This window comes from Salmo trutta, chromosome 31 (genome assembly GCF_901001165.1).
Source record: "Salmo trutta chromosome 31, fSalTru1.1, whole genome shotgun sequence".
Taxonomy (NCBI): Eukaryota; Metazoa; Chordata; class Actinopteri; order Salmoniformes; family Salmonidae; genus Salmo; species Salmo trutta.
The window spans coordinates 15,358,291-15,385,102 of record NC_042987.1 but is presented as its reverse complement, the minus strand read 5'-3'; the positions used below and the strand labels follow the sequence as shown (position 1 = coordinate 15,385,102).

Genomic DNA, 26,812 nt, shown 5'->3' with positions numbered 1-26,812 from the left:
AGTCCCGAGTCGATGTCTTTGAGGAATCTCAGACAATACCTTTGTAAGTTTGTCCCTACACATTTTGTAAAGGGTGGCACTTAGGGGCACATTTTCTTGTCACGTCGGAGCAGTACGATCTCTTAAACAGTCAGCCTTCTAAGGAGGTGGACTATCAACGTTTTGATCACTGGTGTCCTGTGTGTTCGGAAAGCATTAGAGGAGTTTCACTCTTCAACACATGTATGTGTTCTGAAACTCATACCCCTGTAGCAAATTCAAATGAATCCTTGGAGTTTTGAATATATCTGAGGAATTATACAGGTAACAAACACAGTTATATATGCACACAAAATATACATTTGGAAACATTCAGGTCCATTTGTTTTGGTTTCTGTCTTATCCCCTAAAACACCTAATATAGATATATAAATCGGCTTTACCTGGCTTCCGCAGGATGAGCTTTTCAAAAAGGGTGGATGCAAAGGTTGTTGGCATAGTAGGAGAAGGCACAGTCGTGGTAATATACTGACTACAGATCTCTGTAAAGCACAGAATCGTAGTGATTCGGTTCAACTGACAACTTTTACTGTGGGTCCCCATGAATCTTAAATAGGGCTGACGCCAATTAGTTGACTGGTCAATCGTTTGGTCGATAGGCTGTCGACCAAGATTGTTTTTAGTCGAGCAGTAGCAAATATATCTATATTTTTTTATGGCAAAAGACACCTGTCTTATTCGCGCCCATCTCAGTGAACTAATCCATTGCGGAGGCTGAGACTAATCCATTGCGGAGGCCGTGGGGATGGCACAGTCTAAGAAGAAGGGGAGTGTGGCTAAGATGCACAATGCATATCTCGCTCCATAATGCGCTCCCTCCTGCCAATTTGTGCACATTCATTGTTTCATAATTCATTTTGTGAATTGTTTGCCTTTCATTGTTAGTTCCCCATTACATACGCTACATGACCAAAAGAATGTGGGCACCTGCTCGTCGAACATCTCATTACAAAACCATGGGCATTAATATACAGTTGGTTCCCCCTTTGCTGCTATAACAGCCTCCACTCTCCTGGCATCCGCCAAACCCAGATTTGTCCGTGGGACTGCCTGATGGTGAAGCGTGATTCATCACTCCAGAGAACGCATTTCCACTGCTCCAGAGTCCAATGACGGCAAGCTTTACACCACTCCAGCCAAAGCTTGGCATTGCGCATGGTGATCTTAGGCTTGTGTGCGCGGCTGCTCGGCCATGGAAACCCATTTCATGAAGCTCCCGACTAACATTGCTTCCAGTGTGTAGTTTGGAACTTGGTAGCGAGTGTTGCAACTGAGAATAGATTATTTTTACGCACTACGCGGTCCCGTTCTGTGAGCTTGCGTGGCCTACCACTTTGCGGCTGAGCCGTTGTTGCTCTTAGACGTTTCCACTTCACAATAACAGCACTTACAGTTGACCCGGGCAGGTCTAGCAGGGCAGAAATTTGTCAAACTGACTTGTTGGAAAGGTGGCATCCTATGATAGTGCCACGTTGAAAGTCACTGAGCTCTTCAGTAAGGCCATTCTACTGCCAATGTTGGATAAACATCTCAGCAACAGGTGTGGCTGAAATAGCTAAATCCACTAATTTGAAGGGCTGTCCACATACTTTTGCATATACGGTGTATATCACAGTAGTGCATTTACTGTTAATTCCTATAATACATTTTTTTGCTTAAGGTTAATTTCTGTTAATGCGTTCAATAGCTTATATTCTCATTCAGTCTTTACCGTTCTCATTGTCGGAGTGGATACGTTGTTTGCAGAGCGCACAACCTATGCTACACTTGATTTTTATGAATTGTTCAGCAGTGTAATGGCTTGGGGTAGAAGCTTTTCAGTCTCCTGAGGGGGAAAAGGTTTTGTCGTGCCCTCTTCACGACTGTCTTGGCATGTTTGGACCATGATGGTTCGATGGTGATGTGGACACCAAGAAACTTGAAACTCTCGACCCACTCCACTACAGCCTCGTCAATGTTAATGGGGGCCTGTTCGGCCCGCCTTTTTCTGTAGTCCACGATCAGCTTTTTTGTCTTGCTCACATTGAGGTAGAGGTTGTTGTCCTGGCACCACACTGCCAGGTCTCTAACCTCCTCCCTATAGGACGTCTCATCGTTGTCGGTGATCAGGCCTACCACTGTTGTGTCGTCAGCAAACTTAATGATGGTGTTGGAGTCATCTTTGGCCACCCAGTTGTGGGTGAATAGGGAATACAGGAGGGGACTAAGTACACACCCCTGAGGGGCCCCAGTGTTAAGGATCAGCGTGGCAGACGTATTGTTGCCTACTCTTACCACCTGGGGGCGGCCCGTCAGGAAGTCCAGGATCCAGTTGCAGAGGGAGGTGTTTAGTTCCAGAGTCCTTAGCTTAGTCATGAGCTTCGTGGGCACTATGGTGTTGAACGCTGAGTTATAGTCGATAAACATCATTCTCACATAGGTGTTCCTTTTGTCCAGGTGAGAAAGGGCCGTGTGGAGTGCGATTGAGATTGCGTCATCTGTGGATCTGTTGGGGCGGTATGCGAATTGGAGTGGGTCTAGGGTGTTCAGAAGGATGCTGTTGATGTGAGCCATGACCAGCCTTTCAAAGCATGTAATCATTTAGGCAGGTTACCTTCGCTTCCTTTGGCATAGGGACTATGGTGGTCTGCTTGAAACATGTAGGTATTACAGACTCAGTCAGAGAGAGGTTGAAAATGTTAGTGAAGACACTTAACAGTTGGTCCACGCATGGTTTGAGTACACGTCCTGGAAATCCGTCTTACCCAGTGGCTTTGTGAATGTTGACCTGTTTAAAGGTTTTGTTCACATCGGCTACCGAGAGCGTTATCATACAGTCATCCAGAACAGCTGGTGCTTCAGTGGTGCTTGCCTCTAAGCAAGCATAAAAGGCATTTACCTCGTCTGGTAGGCTCGCGTCACTGGGCAGCTCGCGTCTGGGTTTCCCTTTGTAGTCCGTAATAGTTTTCAAGTCCTCAGCGCCAGTGTAGTAGGATTCAATCTTAATCCTGTATTGACGCTTTGCTTGTTTGATGGTTCGTCTGAGGGCATAGCGGGATTTCTTCTAAGCGAATAGTCTCCCGCTCCTTGAAAGCGGCAGATCTAGCCTTTAGCTCAATGCGGATGTTGCCTGTAATCCATGGCTTCTGGTTAGGATATGTACGTACAGTCACTGTGGGGACGATGTCATCGATGCACTTATTAATGAAGCCAATGACTGAGGTAGTGTATTCCTCAATGCCATTGGATGAATCCCAGAACATATTCCAGTCTGTGCTAGCAAAACAGTCCTGTAGCTTAGCATCCCCGTCATCTAACCAGTTCTGTATTGATATTCTATACAATGTGGCAAGTTTGCTAGAGCAAGCTTCAGGCCAAACCCAAGACAACAGTTGATACAATGTTTTAAGTTCATTGCAGACAGGCCATGCATAGCCAATGTGATTCATAGGATATTTATTTTCTACCTGCAGGCTGCAATGTTTTTATTTGTTGGTTTCATGTAGGCTATTTTTTACATAGTTGGAAATGCCAATAGAAGTTACTTTTGTGTCTTATTTCATCAAATAGAGTGCTGAAAGCATCAGACAAGGTCAATGCATATAGTTGATTTTATTAAAACACATAGGGTGTGTCTACAGTTGAAGTCGGAAGTTTACATACACTTAGGTTGGAGTCATTAAAACTCGTTTTTCAACCACTCCACAAATTTCTTGTTAACAAACTATAGTTTTGGCAAGTCGGTTAGGACATCTAGTTTGTGCATGATACAGATAATTTTTCCAACAATTGTTTACAGACAGATTATTTCACTTATAATTCACTGTATCACAATTCCAGTGGGTCAGAAGTTTACATACACTAAATTGACTGTGCCTTTAAACAGAAAGCATACTTCCAAAGTTGTGGCAAAATGGCTTAAGGACAACAAAGTCAAGGTATTGGAGTGATCGTCACAAAGCCCTGACCTCAATCTTATAGAAAATTTGTGGGCAGAACTGAAAAAGTGTGTGCGAGCAAGGAGGCCTACAAACCTGACTCAGTTACACCAGCTCTGTCAGGAGGAATGGGCCAAAACTCATTGTGGGAAGCTTGTGGAAGGCTACCCGAAACATTTGACCCAAGTTAAACAATTTAAAGGCAATGCTACCAAATGCTATTTGAGTGTATGCAAACTGTAAACTGACCCACTGGGAATGTGATGAAAAAAAATCAAACCTGAAATAAATCATTCTCTCTCCTATTATTCTGACATTTCACATTCTTAAAATAAAGTGGTGATTCTAACTGACCTAAGGCAGGGAATTTATACTAGGATTAAATGTCAGGAATTGTGAAAAACTGAGTTTAAATGTATTTGGCTAAGGTTTATGTTTTTTATTTATTTGTATTTCACCTTTATTTAACCAGGTAGGCAAGTTGAGAACAAGTTCTCATTTACAAAAAAAAAGTAAACTTCCGACTTCAACTGTTTATATGGAAAAATACATCCATATTTAATTTTATATCGTTTTTTTTTCATCTCTGGGTTATATCAATTCCCAGGTTAATTTAATGTTTTCATGTACATCTGAGCTATAGCTGTTCAAGCAAGGAGAAATTCAGCTGGTATGATGTAGCATTACAATAAATCTTCTCTCACTGCACTAGAAGTTAATATGAATATGACTTTTAAATCACCTATCACATCTATCATACATGCCAGATTTCAATACTGGCCGATGTCATTACGTGGGAGGTTGTCTTCTCTTAAATGAGCCGTTGATCATAGTTTTGCGATATTCCTACCTCGATAAATGTGTAATTTAACAGAGGGTCCACTATATTTCTCCTATTAGTCTGCCTCTTCAGTCCAGGGTGCATTGCATTGCCGTTGCCAATGTCAGACTTCACTCTGCAAGGCACATCGATCTGCAGGTTGAACATGGTGAGATTGTAGACTACTAAATTGATAGCGCAGTTTGTTTAGGCGATTTTACAGCGAACTAGCTACTTCACATGCTGATATTGACTTTCGTATTATTGTGTGAAGCTATGTTTGCTAGAGCGGCAGGTAGCCTAGTGGTTAACAGCAATAGGCCATTAACCGAAAGGTCGCTGGTTTAAATAAGCAAGATGGAACAATCTACCGTTCTGCCCTTGAGCAAGGTAGTTAACCCCCAACAACTGCTCCCCGGGCGCCAATGACATCGATTAAGGCATGCCTCCCCCACCTCTCTGATTCAGAGGGCTTGGGTTAAAAGTGGAAGACACATTTTGGTTGAATGTAAGGTATCCCCTAGCTACACGGCCAGCCCGTAGAAAGATCATTGCATTGTGGGTTTTGTAGTCGACTTGAGCTGCAACAGACTTCCACAACAATCACATGTTGCTACCAACCTTATTATAACGACAAAATGAAACACTTGTTCACAGTGTTATTTAACACAGTAAATTATAGTAATTTGTGGATTTTTCCTTTAATGGACACAATTAGTTCTCTCTCTGCACCTCAAGTGCTTGTTGGTATCAGTGAGAGAGTCGTTCGTTTAGCACCACACAATCACTCTGCAGAACAGGTTGTTTAATTCCTCTCTGTACTAAACATGAACCATTTACTTTCATGTGCCTACCTGTGCCATTCACAAAAGCCTAGTGGAATCTTGCAGCTGGCATAGCCTTGCTTCTCTATCTGCATTCCTCTATGAGCAGTTCAATGGTTTCATAAAATTACACTTTTTAAAAATGTACCTTTATTTAACTAGGCAAGTCAGTTAAGAACAAACTCTTATTTTCAATGACGGCCTAGGAACAGTGGGTTAAACTGCCTTGTTCAGGGGCAGAATGACAGATTTTTACCTTGTCAGCTCTAACCACTACCACTTATTGATATGCATAGGCCAGTTATAAATGCAAATATATACGTTTCAATTCCAGTAGCAGAACTGTAGCTCGAACAAGGAGTCTTAAACTAAATAGGGTCAAATAATCAACAACTGTGTAGGTACTGTGTGGTTGTTCTCATCATTACGTCTATCGCATGCAGCTGAGCCAGCGAGTTTGTTTGCGTGTCTGGCTCTCTGGTCTTTGCGTTTGCTGTAGCATTAGCTGTGATAACAGAACACTGTGAAGCCCCTTGATTGGAAATGCACTGCCATGCGGACTCCTCTTCTCTTTTTCCGTGTGGCTGTTATAAGACATTGAGGGTAGTTTACATTCATCTTAACCTGAGCATCCAAAACGGGCCATTTCGGCCATGGAAAACTAGCTCATTAGAGTTCTAGTATTTATTCTGTTCTATTCTACACAGTCTACTTAATTGAGTGCTTTGGTTGGGTTGGGCACACAGAGAGACTCAACCTCTGACCTTCATGTCAAGAGCTCACGGCCACCGTCGGTCTGTCTGTCTGTCTGTCTGTCTGTCTGTCTGTCTGTCTGCCTGCCTGCCTGCCTGCCTGCCTACCTGTCTGTCTGTCTGTCTGTCTGTCTGTCTGTCTGTCTGTCTGTCTGTCTGTCTGCTGGGCAGATATACATGTAGAGGGAGCAAAGGGAAAACAAACAGACGTGTTGACAGGTGGTCAGCGTGTCCGCGGATACGTTGCCCTTGGACACAAGAGGTCGGGGATCAGATTTCACAATCTTAACGTTAATCTAGCCTGGGACCCTCACTAACCGAATATCACTCCGTTTTCAATATCGTTTTACTCCAACTTGAACCCCCCCGACGTCAGCGTGGTAGCATGTCCCCCCCCCCCCCCCCCACGGTGACTTACACAGTGCGTTAGCGGGGACTTAGCCGAGCTCTCAGTGATAAGGAGGAAGCTGCATCCCAACGTCACGCCAGCATGGTATAGAGTTGATAGTTCCTTGTCGAGTGCAGTGCGTTAGTGGGGACTTAGCCTAGTTTTTAGGGATAAGGAGGCTACAGGCAGGTAATTACGCCCATTATCACACAGCGTGATGTAAGAGCCCTGTCTGATGACACGCACGTCTGTCTCTCCTCAGACACTTCACAGATTCATTTAAAACCCTACACCGTCTGATAGATATCAATTTCGGCGGATGGTCCTTTCTATTTTTTTCCCTCTTCAACAGCGCTCATGTCACTATTCCAACCTTGTCATCCGGGCCATGATTTACCGGCATTACCGCCACCTAGCCACACGGTACCTTAACTCTGGGTTTTAACACCAACCCCCACAAAATGATGGAGATTGTCTCAATCTCGGGTAAATGAGGGGCCGTCAACAACACGGTTGATAGGGTAGCCATAGCAACAGATGTCCGAATCGGATCCAAAGGCAAGGCAAGGAAAGTGGGGATGGGATAACCTTCTGTCATACCGTGTGCAATATTTCAGAATCCCATTCCGGGGCATTAAAGGGAAGTTCACAAGGCCACTGCTCATAATGGATTGGGATAAGACCTGAGATTAGAGAATTTGATAGGGTCCAAGTGGAGAGGGAGTGCTTGAGCTTGCCTTATGGTAATAAAGGAAGCAAGGCTTTCCGGCGGATGCCTCGTGCCAGACTGCGAAGCCCCCTAAGGGAGTTATACCCCATTCCAAGGTATAACTGTAATTTTCTGTTTACTAATAAGGCCTTTCCCCAGGACTAACCAAACCCCACTATTCTCTGAATCACACCTGTATTGTGTTCAAAATAAACAAATCTGTCATCATGAGACTTATATACACCCCCCCCCACACACACACACAGGAATATGTTCAGCACCTGACACAAACACAACACAAAGGGCTGTATACTAAACTGAAATATGTGTTTGTAACTTTACAGCAATCATCTATTGAAACTAGGTTTGTGAAATTCAATGTACACATGCAGATCTCAAGTCAGGATTCATCTGAAACAGGCCACACCGTGACTGAGACGTACCTTCAGCAGGGTCTTTCTCCGCGTCAAACTCCAGGTCGTAGCGCAGGATGTAAAAGTTATTCCACACGTACAGCTGGTTATCTCTGGGGTTGTAATCCACAGCAGCGATGTACTGGTACTGGTTGGGGAACAGGATGTCCGTGTACTCTCCCTGGCTCAGCTTGGTGTTGTAGATGTAGTCGATGTGGCTCTTGGGCGCCTCGCTCTCGTTCTCCTCGTAGGTGGACCGCACCACGTGCAGCACGCCGCACACCATGAAGGCATTGGAGGCGGATCTCTTGTCGTACGCCGTCTCCCAGGTGGCCTCGAAGCGGAGCGTGTATGGGTTGAGCTGTGACACCACCATCCGCCCGTTGTTCTGCTCCGTGGCGTAGATTACCCACAATCCCCGCTCATCGACGGCGAGGTCTATGTCCGTCTTGCCGCCCCAGCGGTACGGCGAAGTGTCGTGATAGTTGGCGTTGGCCACGATGGCTTCACCGCTCTTGATGCGTGTGCGGAGATCAAACTTCACGATGTTGCGCGTGCGCTCCTTGTTGAAGAAGATGGCTCCGTCGTAGGCCACGAAGCCGGTGCCGTCGACTCGATGTGGGAGTTTATAGGTGGTAGTCTGGCGGCCATTTTTTAAGTCCTCCAGGGAGTTGTACTCAATCAGAGTGTCGGTGCGGTACGGAGTCCAGGGCATGAAGAACACCTTGTCTCTGGCCTGCAGGGGGTCTTTACACCACGACCCCGCCTGTTGCTCTGCCTCAAACACAAACGTGGGCTCCCCCACCTCCATCAGGGTCCCGGGACAAATGAAAACTAGTGAGGGAGAGGGAGACAGAAAGATGGGTTTAAGTAAAGAAAATAAGCAGAGTATCAACACAAATATTTCTTCAAGGTATTGTAGTGTGTATAGTTTTCGCTGCTGTCTGAGTAGAGTGTGGGACAAAGACGTGTGGCACTGTCATTGAACTAGCGCTGAGTGCCATTGCTTGTGAATAGAGGGAAACATAAAAGTGCAGAAGTGAATAAAGGACTTGCTTCCTTATAGAGTCTGTCTGCCATACACGTTAACTGTGTGGGACAAAAAAAAAGTTAACAAAAGGAGGAAAAAAACCTGTAAATGCAAGACATGTAAGGGATGGGAGAGGTAGCTAGGGCTGAAGTGTATACTGGAACTTGTTTTAATTCCAACTTGTGACACTGACTGTGTAAATGGCCGAACTGCACATGCTTACTGAAAAAGCACACAGAAGACAAAATGATAAGGGATAAGACTTCACGTCTTGTGGAGAGACCAAATGACATATTCTGGATGGAGGTGGCAGCAAAGCTGGGATAAAATGATGAATGTGGAGCTTTGGGAGAAGACAGGACAACAACAGTAGAGGCTGGAACTCTACGTCATAACAGACAAAAAAAAGAAACCTTTGATGGGTGAGGGAGGTCATGGCAAGTGTCCCATTGGAATCCTATGGATTGGTTGTAGATGAGAAAGGCAGGTGACCATCACGTGCTATGGGTGTGATCAAAGGGTATTGCCAAGCAGAACAAGACTAAGCCAGAAGACAATACTAAACTTTATATAAAAACAAAAACAAATAGTTACTCTCATACTAAGTAGGTAAGCGGGGGTATCATTCCTAATGTAATCCACCTCATGAGTCAGTGATGATCGTTCTGATAAGATGTCATGTGTTCATGTCTGGACCAGAAATATCTTTCAATCCTCTAGACTGCTTTAAAAAAAAATGCCTTTGAAATTCTAATTGTCTCCCAGAGTCGCAATCAACACCCTATCGGGGTTTGGGGCGGGTGTTTTGACTAGAGAGGCAATCAGAAGAGAGGAGACAAGAGGGAGGGTTGTATTGAACACCACATAACAGGGGGCTGGGGGACGGGGGGACGGGGGGGTAAGACTGGACCACTCATTTACCTTTTTGTTCCACTTCTATTTTAGGCGTTGGAAAAGAAAGAAAGCAAACAAGAAAGAGTGCAAGAGGGAGAGAAAGGTTATCGTGAGTCAACTACCAGGTACACGAGCAGAGAAGGTTAGAGGACACGATCGATAGAGGACCAAGAGATGCCTGTTTTGGGGGAACAAGAAAAATACTGGGGGAAAAAATAGGACATTATCATGCCCTATAATATGAAAGCACACAGGTTAGGGCTGGAGTCAAACACTGTTTAACCGATCACGATTCCATGCTTTTCTTGCCATCAAAATAATATGTTTTAGCCTGGTCACTGACCGCATCGGTAATAATCAGGCCACAGTACTTTCAAATGAATTGTTTGACATAAAGAAACATTGTAGCGTTTCTGAAATCGCTATTCAGTTTAAAATCAGATAAAGTTCTTAGAGAAACAGCAAAATAGTTATTTTTGGCAGGATTGAATGGAGCACTATTTACACAAAAACTTTATAGACACAAATCTAAACTAAATTCCAAAGTCTGCTTCGGCCAACCACAGAACATAACTTGTTGCTAATGTTACAGGCGAAATTTCCCAAATGAGCCAAAAAATACAATTGCAAGTGAACAATATTGAGTTCCTTCATTAAAGCAGTGCAGCAACAAACGGAACAGGGAAAGATCCTAGTGAGACAACCGAGGAACAAGAATGACTGAAACTTAGAAGGAGAGAAAGCATAGAGGTTAATTTGGAAAAGACACAAGAGAGGAAGGAACATTTGATGAGAAATGAAGAGGTAAAGCCAAAGTATTACTTCAGAAAATAAAACATAACAGAAAAAAAGGTTGCATGTTACAAGAGTCTGATTTTTAAAGAAAACTAAGTAAATACTACATATTTTTTGGTATCAACTGTATATCGTTTAATAATAGACTACAAACAAACATTACACACAAGATAACACATATCCCCCCCCAACAGGATCCCACTAAATAAGCAATGGTTGTGATAAACCTAGCAATAGGTTGAAGAAACATCACAAAGTAGCACTGCATAATTAAAGGGTGAATACTTACTGTATGGGACACACTCATACTGAACCTCTAGGTACTTGTAGGTACCAGGGCAGGGGTCAGGGAACACATCAGAGCCAGTCACAACCACACACTGGGTACGGTTATTGCACCTGGGAAAAGATGGATCACAAACAATTCAGCAATGACACAAACTACTATAACATCCCAGGAGTGGTATTAGGGTGAGAGAAACACATGAATAATACATAGCCATTTCCCTTTTCCCTCCACACACTTATTCAAATCAAGTTTGCGGCATTGCTGTGGTGAAGGATATGAAAATCCTATTCATCAGAGTAGGGCCTTGATTCAATATGCTGTACTGTCGACGCCAACTTAACAAGTTGAGGGAGGAAGAGAAGAATCATTTGGGGGGGGATAAATAAAAGAGAGAAACAGTAAATAGATATACAGAGAGACGCACACACACAGACATAAAAATAAAGAGTGGGAGAACTGTGAAGAGCTGAAGACCGGTCTGGAGTATATTATGAGATGTTGATGAGAATGTCACCTTATCAGAGCCATGTACCCACTGAGACCACTCACCCACACAGAGAACAATTTCAATTGTACACAACAGGCAGGGTAATTGGCTGTTTCAAGCGGGTCAACCGAAACACAGAATGCTCACCATTATTTGCTATGGGAGGCTCCCGAGCCTTTGCTATGGGAGTTAGTTATTTGCCTCATAACTTGAGTTGACCTTGGCTATGAAGTTGAATGTGCTACCCTTAAATTAAAACGGTTTCAATTGTGTGTGTTTGTGTTTTGCGAGTGCAACAGAGTGAGAGATGGAGGGGGAAATAGAATAACTGATTTTGTATAAATATAGGATGAAATTGTCCCCACTTCAATCAAGCTCTCTTGAGACTGAAGGATTGAGAAGGCAGCAGCAACAGCAGAAGCAAACAGTTATCCATGACAAGTAAAAAAATATATATATAAAAAAAAATTGCGACTTAACAATTTGCAGACCGGTTTAGTGATAAATATTTGAGAAGGTCGAATGCAAAGTCGTGCAAGTTGGACAGATCTCGCACAGAATCACCGCCGAAGCAAAGAGCCTAGCTGTCCCTCAAAAGCCGAAAAGGACAGCTTTTAGTGTGACAGCCAAGAACAAATTAGGTTGTTATCAGACCTGCTACAAAACTTAGCCGTGACCCAGTGACCTTGTAGGAAATCCACGTGTAATACAATTACGTACAGATAAGACGCACATGCGTAAAATTGCTGTGTTCATTAACCAGTCACTTGCTGCCTATTACAACCTGCATATAAGTATGTGATTTGCATTGAGATATTGGACAATTACTTCCAACTAATGTAACGGTCGGTAGACTAATCATAGTCTTCTATTTCTTCCCATTGTTTGTCCCCGTCATCAAATGTAGAATTGAAGCCGGCAGATCATCGTCGTCATCGTCACCACTATTACAATGACTTTACGGGAGGTTGTCCGGGAGGCAGACAGACAGTGATGTCTGTTATGTGAGCTACACTTATCCACTTCCCTTCGTCAGAAAATAATAATGAAGAAAAAATGTCATTATCCCCAGCCCAGGGCTATTACCCTGTCCTACTCTGAGGGAAGAGATTAGAGCTGCATGGGAAAGGGTGTGAAAAACTCTCCAGAACTTCCCCTTCATTCCAAATCCCTGCAATTCATCTGTTAGCTAGCTACAGTCTTGTGATTTTTACTCCAATGACACCAGAATTTATGAAACCAAAGAAGTTAATTTCTAGAAAAATGACTCATTACCTCCATAATGTGTTAACACTGATTTCTGTCCACTGAAACAGTGATAATTTCACCTATCATCATTTTGTGTTTATCATATTTGTATGTTTTCCTGCTTATGACCAATGGGTTGATGGCGTCTTTTAAATGATTTAAATACTTAGTAATCCCGTGTGGCTCAGTTATCCCATTTGGCTCAGTAGAGCATGGCGGGTTGTGGGTTTGATTCTCACAGGGTCGCTCTGGATAAGATTGTCTGCTAAACGACAAACAAACATTTAACATATAAACCCATAGTGACATCCATGGTAACAGACAAATCCTCCACCAGTCTATTTCTCATTTTATGCAGTGTGTTTACCTCCATTGTTTAAGCCAGCATCCATTATAACAAGGCTTCAGACTAGCGCATCATCAGGCTGGCTGTTCTGTGGCTTAGGCCTGCTGCCTGCTGCTGCCTGAACCACCCCAGGTTATTGTATCAATACTCATTATTGTCATGTCTCATTTCCTCTGATCTACTACATTAGAGTAACGCACACAAGCTACAGTAGGTTTAGTGGTGTAGAGCATGATCGGGCTCTGGGCTCTTTACCACCTCCACTGACTCTCCTAAAGCCTTTGTTAACAGATTAGTTTGAAGTGGAGTTCAGTGGGTTCTAGCCTAGGCAACAATGCAGACATGGGATAAAATAGTATTTGATATAATTCCAAACACTTTATCCGGGCTCGATTGAACTTGTCTGATGCAATAGAACCAATAGAATTGTTGCAAAATCACCCATCTGGACCTCAAAGCAGGCCAGGGGAAATGCTCAAAGCATTTGAAAGATATCACACAGTATTTGAACCCAAGTCGGCTAAACCAGCACGTGAGCACTAACAGACAAATCAAGGGACACGGTGAGCATTCTCTGTCTTTGTCTCTGTCTGGTCCGTGTGCAACGGCTGAGACAAACACTGCAGTAAATGTAGCGTGACAAGCTAAATATGGGACGTCTTTATTATCTATTCAAGAGCTCATGGGAATTTTTGTGGATGCGGATGGATAAGGCAGCAGGCAGGACCTATTTCCTAAGGTGGATGACTACATACACTCAGTAGCACACCGGTCAGGGCAGGGTAGCGGCGTGTTTCGGTAGGTGAGCCGGGGTTCTTGCTGACTTATGAAACGTTAATCTGGGGTCCTTTAAATACACACTTCCGGGCTGGCAGTCAATTTAAAGTGGTGCGTGCAGCCTAGTGGCAGTATTGCAGCTAAATGTCCTGGGAGAGTGTTACTAATATGTATTATGAGGGGGGTAGAGGCATTGCACAGGGCTGGGTGCTGGGCTGTGTCAATGCAGTACGAGTGTTGGAACAAAAAAACGAATGTTCGAAACAGAGGGATTAAGAAGGAGGTTCATGTGACTCTTTTGAGACGGACAGGCTGGCTGGCTGGCTGGCTGGCTGGCTGGTTGAGCAGCTGCAGTGGTACTGGTGCAGGGATGCATAGAGCATATGGTCTAGGGTTGCTACTAATGACCCCCTGTCCAGTTTCTACGGTCTAGAGTTCCACAACAATACCCACAAAAACATCTGATTATTAAAAAAGTCAAGGAAGTGTGGGTAAATTGTCTGTTTTTGGTCAGTTGAAAAAGTAACACAAATGCTAGTCTAGTAATATTAGGGTTACCACCCAAACCAAACCACTTTGTTTTGATAGAAAAATAGTGGATCCAGAATCACTAGACTGGACTCTAGAATCACATACCACACATCCCTAACTAACTCCAGGTTATATTGTGTAACGAGACCTTCCTGCTCTATTACCTTTGAGATACAATCTTGTAGGCCTTGGGTGGGGTAGCAGTTGACTCTTACCTTTGTGATATGATCTTGTAGGCGTCGGGGAGGTAACAGTTGACGTTCTCCATCTGGAACGGGTCTGCGTCGCAGATCTTGTCGTCGGTGCGGCCGTAGTTCGCTGTCTCGATCATGATGACATCAGCACCGGGGCAGCGGAGATCGATGGCATATCCTTCGCAGGAGAGCTCTCTTCTGACCAGGCCAAACGGCAGGGCCGCACGACCGAACCCTGGGCGAAAGGGAGGGAGGGATAGAGAGATGAGAGAGGGGGGAGAACGTAAAAGAGATATTAGGTAAAGTGCTGTACAAAACTGCTATAATATACTGCATTCATAGGAATGGGAGCCAAGAGGAGCCAAAAGTACCCAATAACATGGAGTAATTTGATATCTTAGGAGGTAGTACAGACTGCAGAGCATCAAAAGACAATCCATTTAATTAGTAACTGCAGACCACTCATCCAATGTTTACAACGGTTTAAAACAGAAGAATTATAACATACAACAAGGATGAGGAAAAATACAGTTCAATTGAATTACCAATTTCTCTAAGGTCTCTTTGTTTCTGGCAAAGACATCGAAGTTGTATAGTCATTGTATAAAAGTCCATATAACAACCCAAGAAACAAATTCAAATACACCTAAACACAATACTATAGAACCCAAAATCTCTCTCTCAATTCCTCCTTCAGGACCATGGTTCGATTAAGTTTGAATGGTTAGTTTCGACAATGGGGTACAAACTCCCTCATTTGTGTTTTGTTTCACTTGTTTAGCTTTTCTATCAGTAGAGCAAGAGGCAGAAAAGAGCCTGAATCTCCCAGCAGCAGCATGGAATGTAATTTAATCCATTTTAGTGTCGATGATAGAAGACACTGAAGAGGAAAAATCCACAGAAGAGGAAAAATCTATATGCGGAGCTCAGCAGATGTGAACACCAGCAAAATATCTGTGCTTTGGGGAAAATTAACTATTTTGATCAGTTTTTGTTCCTCCCATCAACAAAGTATATCGAAAAGGTTGTTTTTTACTCTCTTTTTTCCCTAAAAGCAATAAAACGTCAAGCCATAAATACCATGGAAATACATATAAAGAGATATTAAAAGAAAGCAGAGGAGAGAGAAAGAAAGAAATAGATAAATTAAAGAAAGAAAAATAGGAAGGAAAGAAGAAAAAAACAAACAGGTATGCAGTTTATTTCGAGACCAATCCCTAAGAAAACACCTCAACTTTCAGAAATGCAAATGGTGTTCCGTTAAAGGACTAAGTGCAAGGCAGTAGCACTGCATGAGCTGTCAATAATCACTGTTGTCCGCGGCAACAGTCTGCCTCTCTGAGGGGCCAGCTCAGCTGCCATTTGTGTTTTCTGCCACTGCACTACTCTGCTAATTAGTCTCTTTTCAGCCCGTTACCTTCTCAGAGCTCCCATTGGCTCCTCTGCATTGTCAAGTAATAACACTAACCAGCTCAGGTTTACTTTGCACCCGCCTGCTAATTGCACCCATACACAATTTGACAGCCAGGGCATGACGCAATTAGCAATTGTTTGAACGAATGGCTCAAAGTTGAAGTGATTTCGGCTTGAAACTCCTACTACCCTGAGACCTCGACCTCGGCTCACGTCTGTCTATTTGCTTGTCATTCTAGCCTGTAGTGGTACCATGCCCTGCTCTATTATAATGGTATTCTGTGTAGGTTCCACAAATGTCGCAGACAAACACTGACGAGTGTCGAGAAAGGTTTGCATACAAACGTGGATATAAAGCACCTGTAAGCCAAGAGATGAGAATTTCTGAGACTCGACTAGAAGCATGAGGCACCAAACAAGCTCTCAGTGGGAAATGCTTTTTTATGCATGAACCATTTTTACAACAGAATGCTATGTGTCCACTTCAGATTACAATATATGTGCATTCATGAATATACTAATGATAAACATGTATGCTAATTGGTCTGTGGATTCTGCTTAGTTGAGATGTATGTGCCGTAGTCCAACTAACTGCTATAACTACTGTAACTACCCCGTGCGGCTTCAACTTCCACAAAAACTAATGAACGGGTTTCATGGCCATTCCTCACAGAGGGAGTGACAGCTTTATCGCAGAGGCTACAGAAAGCAGAAAGAAAGAATACATTTCATGGGGTTTTAAAGTTTCTCAATGGAAAAACTCTCCTTTAGAGTGGACTGTAGCTCACTGTAACTTCCCCTCCCTCCTTTCCCTTCTGTCCAACAGTTAGTTATGGGCCATCTATCAGGGAACTACAGTTTACTGTATGGTCTGATCACACACAGCTGCTGTCAATTGAGGCCTAGCAATTGATTAAGCCTGGGGCTCGCCTGCCTCCTCTTCCCCAGTACAGTATAGATCCATCTGGCCATAGGGCAACAGTATATCAATTAAGGGGGAGTATCTTGACTGTTATGGGCGCACACAAGGACAAATTGCCTGGTCTCTCCACTACCTTCAGATAGCATGGATCTCATTAATGACTTACTTACCTCTCGGTAATTGGATACGTATCATGAAAAATCCCTTTAAAAAAAGTTCTAATGTTTTGAGAAAATCTTGTTTTGTTTCCTTTGGGGGAAAATAATAGAATGAAGTAAAAAGTAATTTCTTTCTGTTTGAAGACTGCACATCATGTCCTTTCAATAACCATTCGTTCAAAGCATTCTTAACACTTTGGCTGCGTTTACACAGGTAGCTTAATTCTTTTCACATCAGATATTTTTCAGAGCTGATCTGATTTGTCAAAAGACCAATTACTGAAAATAATTGGTCTGCCTGTGTAAATGAAGTGAACAGATGTGAACAGAATGGAAAACACAGGTACGTTATTTATCATTTTTATTTAACCTTTATTTAACTAGGCGAGTCAGTTAAGACCAGATTTTTATTTACAACGATGGCCTACACTGACCAAACCCGGACGACGTTGGGCCAATTGTGCTCTGCCCAATGGGACTCCCAATCACGGCCGGTTGTGATACAGCTTGGATTTGAACCAGGGTGTCTGTAGTGATGCCTTTAGCACTGAAATGCAGTGCCTTAGACCACTGTGCCACTCGGGTATGATACATTTACAATGTATCCACTTAGATTTTTTTGGAACATCACTGTGAATGTTGGAGACTTTTATTAAAAGTTAAATGGGGCAGAGAGGTTTACGCGGGGGGAGAAACATTTTTGTGTGTGCATGAGTGTCAATGTCTTGAGGAAGTGTGAAAAGCCTTTCATCTCATGGCTCTGTGTAACTTTGTTTGACTTCTCTGTTCCAACTTTGCAGTGGTAGGAAAAGAACTGCCACAGGACACAAGCATGTCGGGCAGCCAGCTGCAGTTCAGAACAGTTCAGAAAACAGGAGGGAAAATCTATAGCACATCGTGTGTGTGTGTGTGTGTGTGTGTGTGTGTGTGTGTGTGTGTGTAAAAAAAGAAAAGAACCGCGCAAGGCTACCTCTCTCTTTATCGCTCCTTCAGACTAACATTAAATCATCCTACATAAGGCTGGCACAATAACCATATAATCGCGTAACCGATAATGAATTGCCCAAAGCATAGTTCTGAGATATTGAGCAATAAAGTTTTCACATCCCAGATCTCAGAACTGTTTTGTAGTGAATTCTTCTTTTGATCACCCATTCTGGTCCTCACCCTAAATGTACCTGAAGTGCAGAGCATCGAAATCCTAAGATATTTGAAAATCTGTCTTTTTTAGGGGGGGGGGGGGGTGCAATCGCAGCTAGAACCTTGTGGCTCTGAAATGTCAATCTGGCTTCAGCCATAAGATTCTATCTGGCACAGAATGTTACAATTATTTCAATAGAAAAGTACAAAAATGCAATGATTAAATCAAGAGAATGCCCTTCTTTCTAGTCACATCGTCAAATATATGAATTCATGTCCATCACACATTTGTTAAAGTGAAAATGACAAATACACTATATCCTATGGATAACTAGCAGCATTGCTAAAGCTTAGCTGTGGATGAGTAAACTGATATATTTTTCTGGTGTTTGACACCCAAAGTATGTAAACTACTTGCTAGTCATCAATAAAACGTTTGTAATTTTAAAATAACCCTTCCATGGAGATTTTCATATCGCTATAGAACTAGTCAAAAACAGCAATGCCTCTCTAAGGACCTTAAACATGCTCTAAGGCACCTGTATTTATTTATTTTGCCCATAGAGAGCTTACATTATGGCCATTCTTCAGAAAAATTGTGAGAAAAAAAATCGAAGTAATTGAAAAAGAGGACCAGAACCTATGATATGAATAATCAAGGACTTGGGAGTCCCAAGGTTCTATCTGCAAAATGTATGTTTTTTTTTTGTTGTTTTTTTTTAAAATAAGTCCCAGATCTCAGAACTGTTTTTGTGATGTCTTCCTCTTTCATGACTCAATAAGTATATCGCCCTCCATCCAATTATTTTTGATTGACAATCCATCATTGTGTTATTAAGACTGCAGATAGAACCGTATGGCAGCAAGTGAAAAGGTGTTTGTGCAGATAGAACGTTCAGATAATTAACAAAAAAATTCTACAGTAAACTATATTTATTTTTATCTGACATATCTCACATGTAAAGGACCACCTAAAGAGCAACTATGTTAACGACACAATTTTGACCAAAATGTCAGATATAACCTTCTAGTCGCAAGGTCAAGAATTATTAACAATAACGTGAACAAAAAAAAAGTATTATCATAATTGCCTTAATACGTTTATTTTAAGAGGGGGGAGGGATTCAACTTTATTTTCAAGTAGATAGTTTACCCAATAGCAATTATTCATTTTTACATGAAAAGGGTAAAGTTGCAATCATTTTACGAGCATAGTCGGAAGAAGCTTCTTTTCCAAAAGTTACAAGCAGCCAAACCTATACATTTTTTAGATGGGGGTGTCACCAACACTATGTTGTATTCATTAGGTAGGTCGTAGCTATTTTTCAAAGGTGCATTATGATAAGCTCAAAACAAACAAAAATACAATTATGACTATAACTATGGTCATTTGCATGACAATTAATCGTTACCCAAAATTCCATAAACGCCCCAGTCTTAATCCTACGGCTGCATCCAGCAGGCCAGTATATAATATACTAAATAGAATGTGCAATTGAATTGCCATGGAAACCGCTGTACACATTTTCTCTGTGCCATAATTGGCTGTGATCCCCTATTCCTGGCCCTGTTGACACGGCGACGCCTTATCAGGCATTCTGGTCAGTGACTGACTGTCTGACTGGGGGATAGAAAATAGGCTTTTCAGATTCCTCCCCCTGACCAGCCAACGGGTAAGCCTGCTATTTGAGCTCAAGTGAGCACAGAGTAGGCAGACAGGGGGCCAATACGGACTCGCAATGAGTTGTATTATGGAAGTGTGGAGTCTCTTCTCCTTTTTTCGGTACGCAGCCTATAATTCACTGGCAACAATCCTTTCCATAATACATATTTTGTTTTCTATCAACACCCTTGAAATTGAAAGTGGCACCACAGCGCAGATGGGTGCATCTGAAAAATACAGGCCCAGCCAGTGGCGCGCTGCCATCGTCTGATGCTTTTAAACCCCTGAGAAAAAAAAAGAGAGAAAAAAATAAAAAGACAATTAAGGTTTGATATAAAGCTATTGGCTTTGGCCAGAGCACCAGACCATGACACACAGTCACAGTTATGTTTAGCCCCTCATCCTAACCCCTCATTTTCCCAGGATTGTTTTGTCCTTTAAGAGGCCTATCCTATACAACCTTTAACCCCCAAAACTCCCCTCCTCCGCTCTCCACGAGGACTTCAGACTCAGACTGAGGAGCCGCAAGAGTACCGGAATGTTTGATCAGTCTGGCAAAAAGTGGGCCAGTTTTGGAGGGGTGGGGGGGTACAGACAGAGTGGCGAGGGCCGCAAGAGCCTTCACAGACAGACAGACAGAGCACAGCTAGGCGTTGGTTGACGCTTGTCATCCTCCATTAAGGCCTCTTTGATTGGTCTTTGTGGTCGTGGAAACGTCAAACAGCTGCATGCAAATGGACCTGTTCCCCCAGGCTGGCCCCCATTGTTCTGGGCCTAGGCTTGACAGGGACGCTTTCGCCACAGGATAAAGCAGGGTGTAACCCTTTAGAAGAATAAGAGTGGCCCCACCGCTGACACAGCGTGAGTCCTTCAAAATTGTTTGCCTTTTTTGGTCGTTTTATTCTTCAATATTACTGGTAGCCTACGTCTCGGGAAGAAAGAGGGAATCTTCCAAAGTCAAGCATTCCTCCCAACTGCGCTGGATGCCTCCATAATCTAATATCCGGAGCGAGAGTAGAGGGCAAGCGAGCATACAGTATGTTTTCCAAAGATGAAGTCACGATTTTCCAAAGGGAATTAAGAAGAAGGAAAAAAAAAATCGAAAGCATATTTGAATACTTAACAAGTGAGAACAAAGCGGCAACATGTTTTTTTTTAAACAAATTCTGCTCTCTTTGTACTCCTCTGCAGTATTTCTAATCTGTTCAATGGAAGTTGTTGATTGCAGGCCAAGGAAGGATTTAAAAAACAATAGGCTGAATTCATTTCGAAATAAAGTACTTTTATGAAGAAAATCATGGTGTCTTCTAAAGGGCACTTGCAATTAACCCCTTCTTTATTAAATAATACTAGTCTCAAATTGTAAACACAACATTCTTAAGCTGACAGAAAAGTATTATATTTTGAAAAAATATTTCATACAAGTCTCTTTTCATATCCCTCAGTAGCATACAATAAATTACATAGCTGCTAGAGTCTGGAAGCATACAATAAATAGCGTAGCTGCTGGTGTCTGGTAGCATACAATAAATAGCGTAGCTGCTGGTGTCTGCCATTTGCTATCTGTGATACAATCTCCCAAATGCTATCCAAAAGGAAGACACACATTAAAACACATGGGAGTGAGTTGAGAGATGAGGAAGGAGATTTGGGGAGTTGCAAAATAACATCTGCACAGGAGATACTCTGTACAGGCATGACCCCGCTACAACAGGCCCATATTTCATTACAACCACCAAAACTGCAATAATACAATCGACAAGGACATATGGCACCATCTCCCATGACACTCACCCCCTCTCTCTCTTTCCGTCTCTGTTCTAGCTTGCTGGGAATAGTTTCTAAAGACAATGTCAGACAAGACCGCAAAGCAGACCCCAAAGGCTAAACGCTACTTTCCCAGACAAATAACTGCTATCAAACACCTCCAGGTTCCAATATACCGTAAGCATTCGAAAATAGAACCGGATAAGTCACTTAGTCCATTTTGTGGTGAAAGCCATGCTCTCAGGAATTTCTCTCTTTAATATGGCTGAAATACAATGGTGGTGCTTCAGGTTCCAAAAATCACTCTTGGTATTCATGACCGTGGCCATTCATCTCCTAGACTGTGTTTTCTATATTTTTTCCCCCTCTGAAAACAGTGGGTGGGCATTGCAGGAGAGCAGGAGAGCATTACATGCACGGGATGTTGATGCGTGTCTCATTCTGGAGAACTAAAGGGGAAGGATTTGTCATATCACTGGGACTAAAGCATGATAGAGTCAGCCCCCCCCCCCCCCCCCCCCCCCCCGGTGGCATCTTTTAAGCGCTTGGAAATATTGGAGATATTGGAGATATTGTGTGGGCGTGTGTACATGTGTGTGACTGAGATAGACCCTGTCACGGCAGACGCTCATGTGGCATTTCTCATCCTCATTTCCCCTCGTCCCTATTTTCTCTCTCCTGCTCACAAGCCCAGGTGCTCCAGGCATGCTAACTTGCAAGCCTCCTTTAAATCCCAACCTAAACCTCAAATCCACTACAAAAGTGACGCACGAGTGAGTGATGTTCCTATAGTCCTTATTTTTTACACCAAGCGCCCTTTAGTGCTTAACCTGATTTTGTTGTTGTCTTCAAAGTCAGCAATGGCAAAACATGACAGTTCCAGACAGTTCACAAATTCAGTGTAGCATCTAGGCGAAAGACTGTTTGGGTTCTTCAAAGACAGCAGCAGGCTCAACTCAAGCTAAAGACATCCCTCGATGACATCTGATTTTCCAAGCTATGAGGGAAAGTGAAAGAGTATAACCATATAACTAGAATTACAAGAGTGGGAATTTCCAATCAAGCCAATGGGTCTGTGATGGGTGAAATTCTATTTCTTTGTTTACAACTAACTATCGAACATGCCCTGTTTAAACTGAGGTCATCTTCTCTGTCAATGGGACTGCCCTGACCTCTGACCTTTAAGACACATCAAAAGGAAGCCATTTAAGAACGGGGAGCAACATCATTACATAGCTAACGCATTTAATCCTCTGAGGCCAACGCAGGGTCAGCCATTAATTTAGCTCTTCATGACAGAGATGACACCATGTTAAAAACATGTCTTAGAAAAATGTCTCCTTTTGTCGATCGTTATCCAAACCAAACGCCTGTTGGATTATTAGAGCTTGGCAAATCAAACGGTTTTTTTTTGTAAAGGAAATTCCACAGTGACAGAATTACAATTCCACAGTGACAGAATTACGCTGAGACTCCCATTTTTCATTTTACAACAGTGTGCCAAACAAAAACCATTGATTTCAAAGTTTAACAAACCATACAACTCTATGCACAATGACAACGTTAAAACATTTACACAGTAAATAAATAAAACAAAACATTTAGATGCAATGATGCACATTTTAGTAACATAATTACGATAAAATCTCCCTCTGTTTTATTCTGTTACCAAACTTTCTATCTGCACAGTTCTACCTGTAAATGTGTTTTTGTAAAATGTTCAGTGGAAATTGTTAAAAGTAATCCTTGTGCATAGAGTTATGGTTTGTTAAACTTTGAAATCAATGGTTTTTGTTTGGTATACATTTTTGTTATTTTTTAAAATCTTTTACCCCTTTTTCTCTCCAGTTTCGTGGTATCCAATTGATGGTGTCTACTGTCTTGTCTCATTGCTGCAACTCCCGTACGGACTCGGGAGAGGCGAAGGTCGAGAGCCATGCGTCCTCCGAAACACAACCCAACCTAGCCGCACTGCTTCTTGACACAACGCACATCCAACCCGGAAGCCAGCCGCACCAATGTGTCAGAGGAAACACCGTACACCTAGCGACCTGGTCAGCGTGCACTGCGCCCGGCCCGCCACAGGAGTCGCTAGTGCGTGATGAGACAAGGATATCCCTGCCGGCCAAACCCTCCCTAACCCGGACGACGCTGGGCCAATTGTACACTGCCCCATGGGCCTCCCGGTCACGGCAGAGTCTGGGCTCGAACCTAGAATCTCTGGTGGCACAACAGAGATTAGACCACTGCGCCACCCACCCGGGAAGCCTGGTAAACATTTTAAAGTGAAGTCTCAGCGTCCAAAGAGTCTCAGCGTCCAAAGACACAAATATGTGTCACAGGCGTTAAACATTAAAATCGCAAAAGGCTTTGGTTGAGAGTTTATGAAAAACCTATTCAGTATACACAAGGGAGAGAATCAATAATTAGTTCACTGCTGCAAGCTGGCCTAGCATATTATTGCATGTTTTTTCCACAGAGTTGATGAAACACACAGAAAGAGGAGAATATAGAAGGAAAATCTCCCCTGTGTGTAGCAAGGGCGTAGTTTCTTTATCTCCCCTGAATGATTGTGCTGCATCCTTAAACGTCCTCAAAGCCAAAGCCCCGTTCCTAACCCCTCACATTTAAACCCCAGCTGGGCTTTCTGCTTCAAGTCCCGGAACCAGTCAGGTGCTTCCCTAAGGGGGGTCCCCTCCTCATCACATGGCCCTGCATGCGTGTGTGCGTACGTGTGTGTGTTTGTGTGTTCTGAGCCCGGCCCAAGAGGCTCCCTCAGTACGGCACATTGACAGAGTATGTCAGGAGGAACTGTGACTGGAACAGGGATTAAATCGGTTCTTAATAATGAGGCTGGAACAGTAGGGCTGACTGGGGACTAACCAGAACCGGGGGACTACAAGTAGCCAAGCGGTTAAGAGCGTTGGGCCAATAACCGAAAGCTCTCTGGTACGAATCCCAGAGCCAACTAGGTGAAACATCCGCCGATGTGCCCTTGAGCAAGGCACTTAACCCACTTCTGTGCATCGCTCGCTGGATAAGGAAAAGACACAGATGATAGGGGAACACTCTCATGCACGCGCGCCCACACGCTCGCACAAATACGCCACATGCACATACATGCAGAAACACAGCCGTGAAAGCCGTACACTATATATTAATGATAACAAATACTAATGTGTTACCATATCATTACAGTGAAGGCTCAATTCAACTCCTGACATACAGTACAATCATGTTACATTCAACTCCTGAAAGAGTACAATTAAGTGATAACGCCCTCGAAGCTGGTGTTTGGAGGATATATTGGCACGGGTGTTGTTAGGCATATCTTCCAAACACCGGCTTTGAGGGCATTATCACTTCTATACAACGGGTTACCAACATATTCAAATAATGATTTACAGTTGAAGTCAGAAGTTTACACACACTTAGGTTGGAGTCATTAAAACTCGTTTTTCAACCACTCCACAAATTTCTTGTTAACAAACTATAGTTTTGCCAAGTCGGTTAGGATCTACTTTGTGCATGACACAAGTCATTTTTCCAACAATTGTTTACAGACAGATTATTTCACTTATAATTCACTGTATCATAATTCCAGTGGGTCAGAAGTTTACTAAGTTGACTGTGCCTTTAAACTACTTGGAAAATTCCAGAAAATGATGTCATGGCTTTAGAAGCTTCTGATAGGCTAATTGACATCATTTGAGTCAATTGGAGGTGTACCTGTGGATGTATTTCAAGGCCTACCTACAAACTCAGTGATTCTTTGCTTGACATCATGGGAAAATCAAAAGAAATCAGCCAAGACCTCAGAAAAGAAATTGTAGATGTCCACAAGTCTGGTTCAAATATAAACACCACTCAGGAAGGAGACACGATCTGTCTCCTAGAGATGAACGCACTTTGGTGCGAGAAGTGCAAATCATTCCCAGAATAACAGCAAAGGGCCTTGTGAAGATGCTGGAGGAAACAGATTCAAAGGTATCTATATCCACAGTAAAATGAGTCCTACATCAACTTAACCTGAAAGGCCGCTCAGCAAGGAAGAAGTCACTGCTCCAAAACCGCCATAAAAAAACAGACTACGGTTTGCAACTGCACATGGGGACAAAGATCGTACTTTTGGAGAAATGTCCTCTGGTGCGATGAAACAAAAATATAACTGTTTGGCCATAATGACCATTGTTATGTTTGGAGGAAAAAGAGGGAGGCTTGCAAGCTGGAGAACACCTCCCAACAGTGAAGCACGGGGGTGGCAGCATCATGTTGTGGGGGTGCTTTGCTGCAGGAGGGACTAGTGCACTTCACAAAATAGATGGCATCACGAAGAAGGAAAATTCTGTGGATATATTGAAGCAACATCTCAAGACATCCGTCAGGAAGTTAAAGCTTGGTCGCAAATGGGTCTTCCAAATGGACAATGACCCCAAGCATACTTCCAAAGTTGTGGCAAAATGGCTTAAGGACAACAAAGTAAACGTGTTGGAGTGGCCATCACAAAGCCCTGACCTCAATCCTATAGAAAATGTGTGGGCAGAACTGAAAAAGCGTGTGCGAGCAACAAGGCCTACAAACCTGATTCAGTTACACCAGCTCTGTCAGGAGGAATGAGCCAAAATTCATCCAACTTATTGTAGGAAGCTTGTGGAAGGCTACCCGACACATTTGACCCAAGTGAAACAATTGAAAGGCAATGCTACCAAATACTAATTGAGTGTTTGTAAACTTCTGACCCATTGGGAATGTAATGAAAGAAATAAATGCTGAAATAAATCATTCTCTCAACTATTATTCTGACATTTCACATTCTTAAAATAAAGTGGTGATCCTAACTGACCTAAGACAGGGAATTTTTACAAGGATTAAATGTCAGGAATTGTGAAAAACAGAGTTTAAATGTATTTGGCTAAGGTGTATGTAAACTTCCAACTTCAACTGTACATATTTTAATTAAAAACGTTATTTTGATTAATTTATCCATACCATTTCATCCTTCCACAAGATATAGTCCCGAAACAAATCTAGGGTTGCTACCCAAGCCGGCTTGTCGTTCGTTCAATTGGTTCGGTTGCCAGAGACAAGACCCAGTCGTTCAGTCTTTTTGTTCTGTATCTATGGACAGTCGTTCATTCTAAATGTTCCATTGCCATACTGGCTGGCAAGTTCTTATCCCTTGCATGCTAGCAAGCCAACTACGGCTAACTTACAGTCACGTCAAACAGCGCAGACAGAATAACAACAGTAGCTGCATTTGTTTAAGCTGTTTTCTAGTGACATTTATTTGGATACA

General features: G+C 42.8%; 1 protein-coding gene across 6 annotated transcripts in view; it reads right to left on the bottom strand.

The window, feature by feature from the left end:
- adgrl2b.1 (adhesion G protein-coupled receptor L2b, tandem duplicate 1) overlaps nucleotides 1–26,812 on the bottom strand; it is a 111,893-nt gene that overhangs the window by 45,087 nt on the left and 39,994 nt on the right. For all 6 annotated transcript variants that reach the window (XM_029725427.1, XM_029725423.1, XM_029725428.1 and 3 more), the window contains exons 3-5: nucleotides 14,475–14,688; nucleotides 10,871–10,980; nucleotides 7,893–8,696 (exon numbers count right to left, since the gene is read on the bottom strand). In XM_029725427.1, the coding sequence (XP_029581287.1) occupies nucleotides 7,893–8,696; nucleotides 10,871–10,980; nucleotides 14,475–14,688 (1,128 nt within the window). The remainder of the gene's footprint in view (nucleotides 1–7,892; nucleotides 8,697–10,870; nucleotides 10,981–14,474; nucleotides 14,689–26,812) is intronic.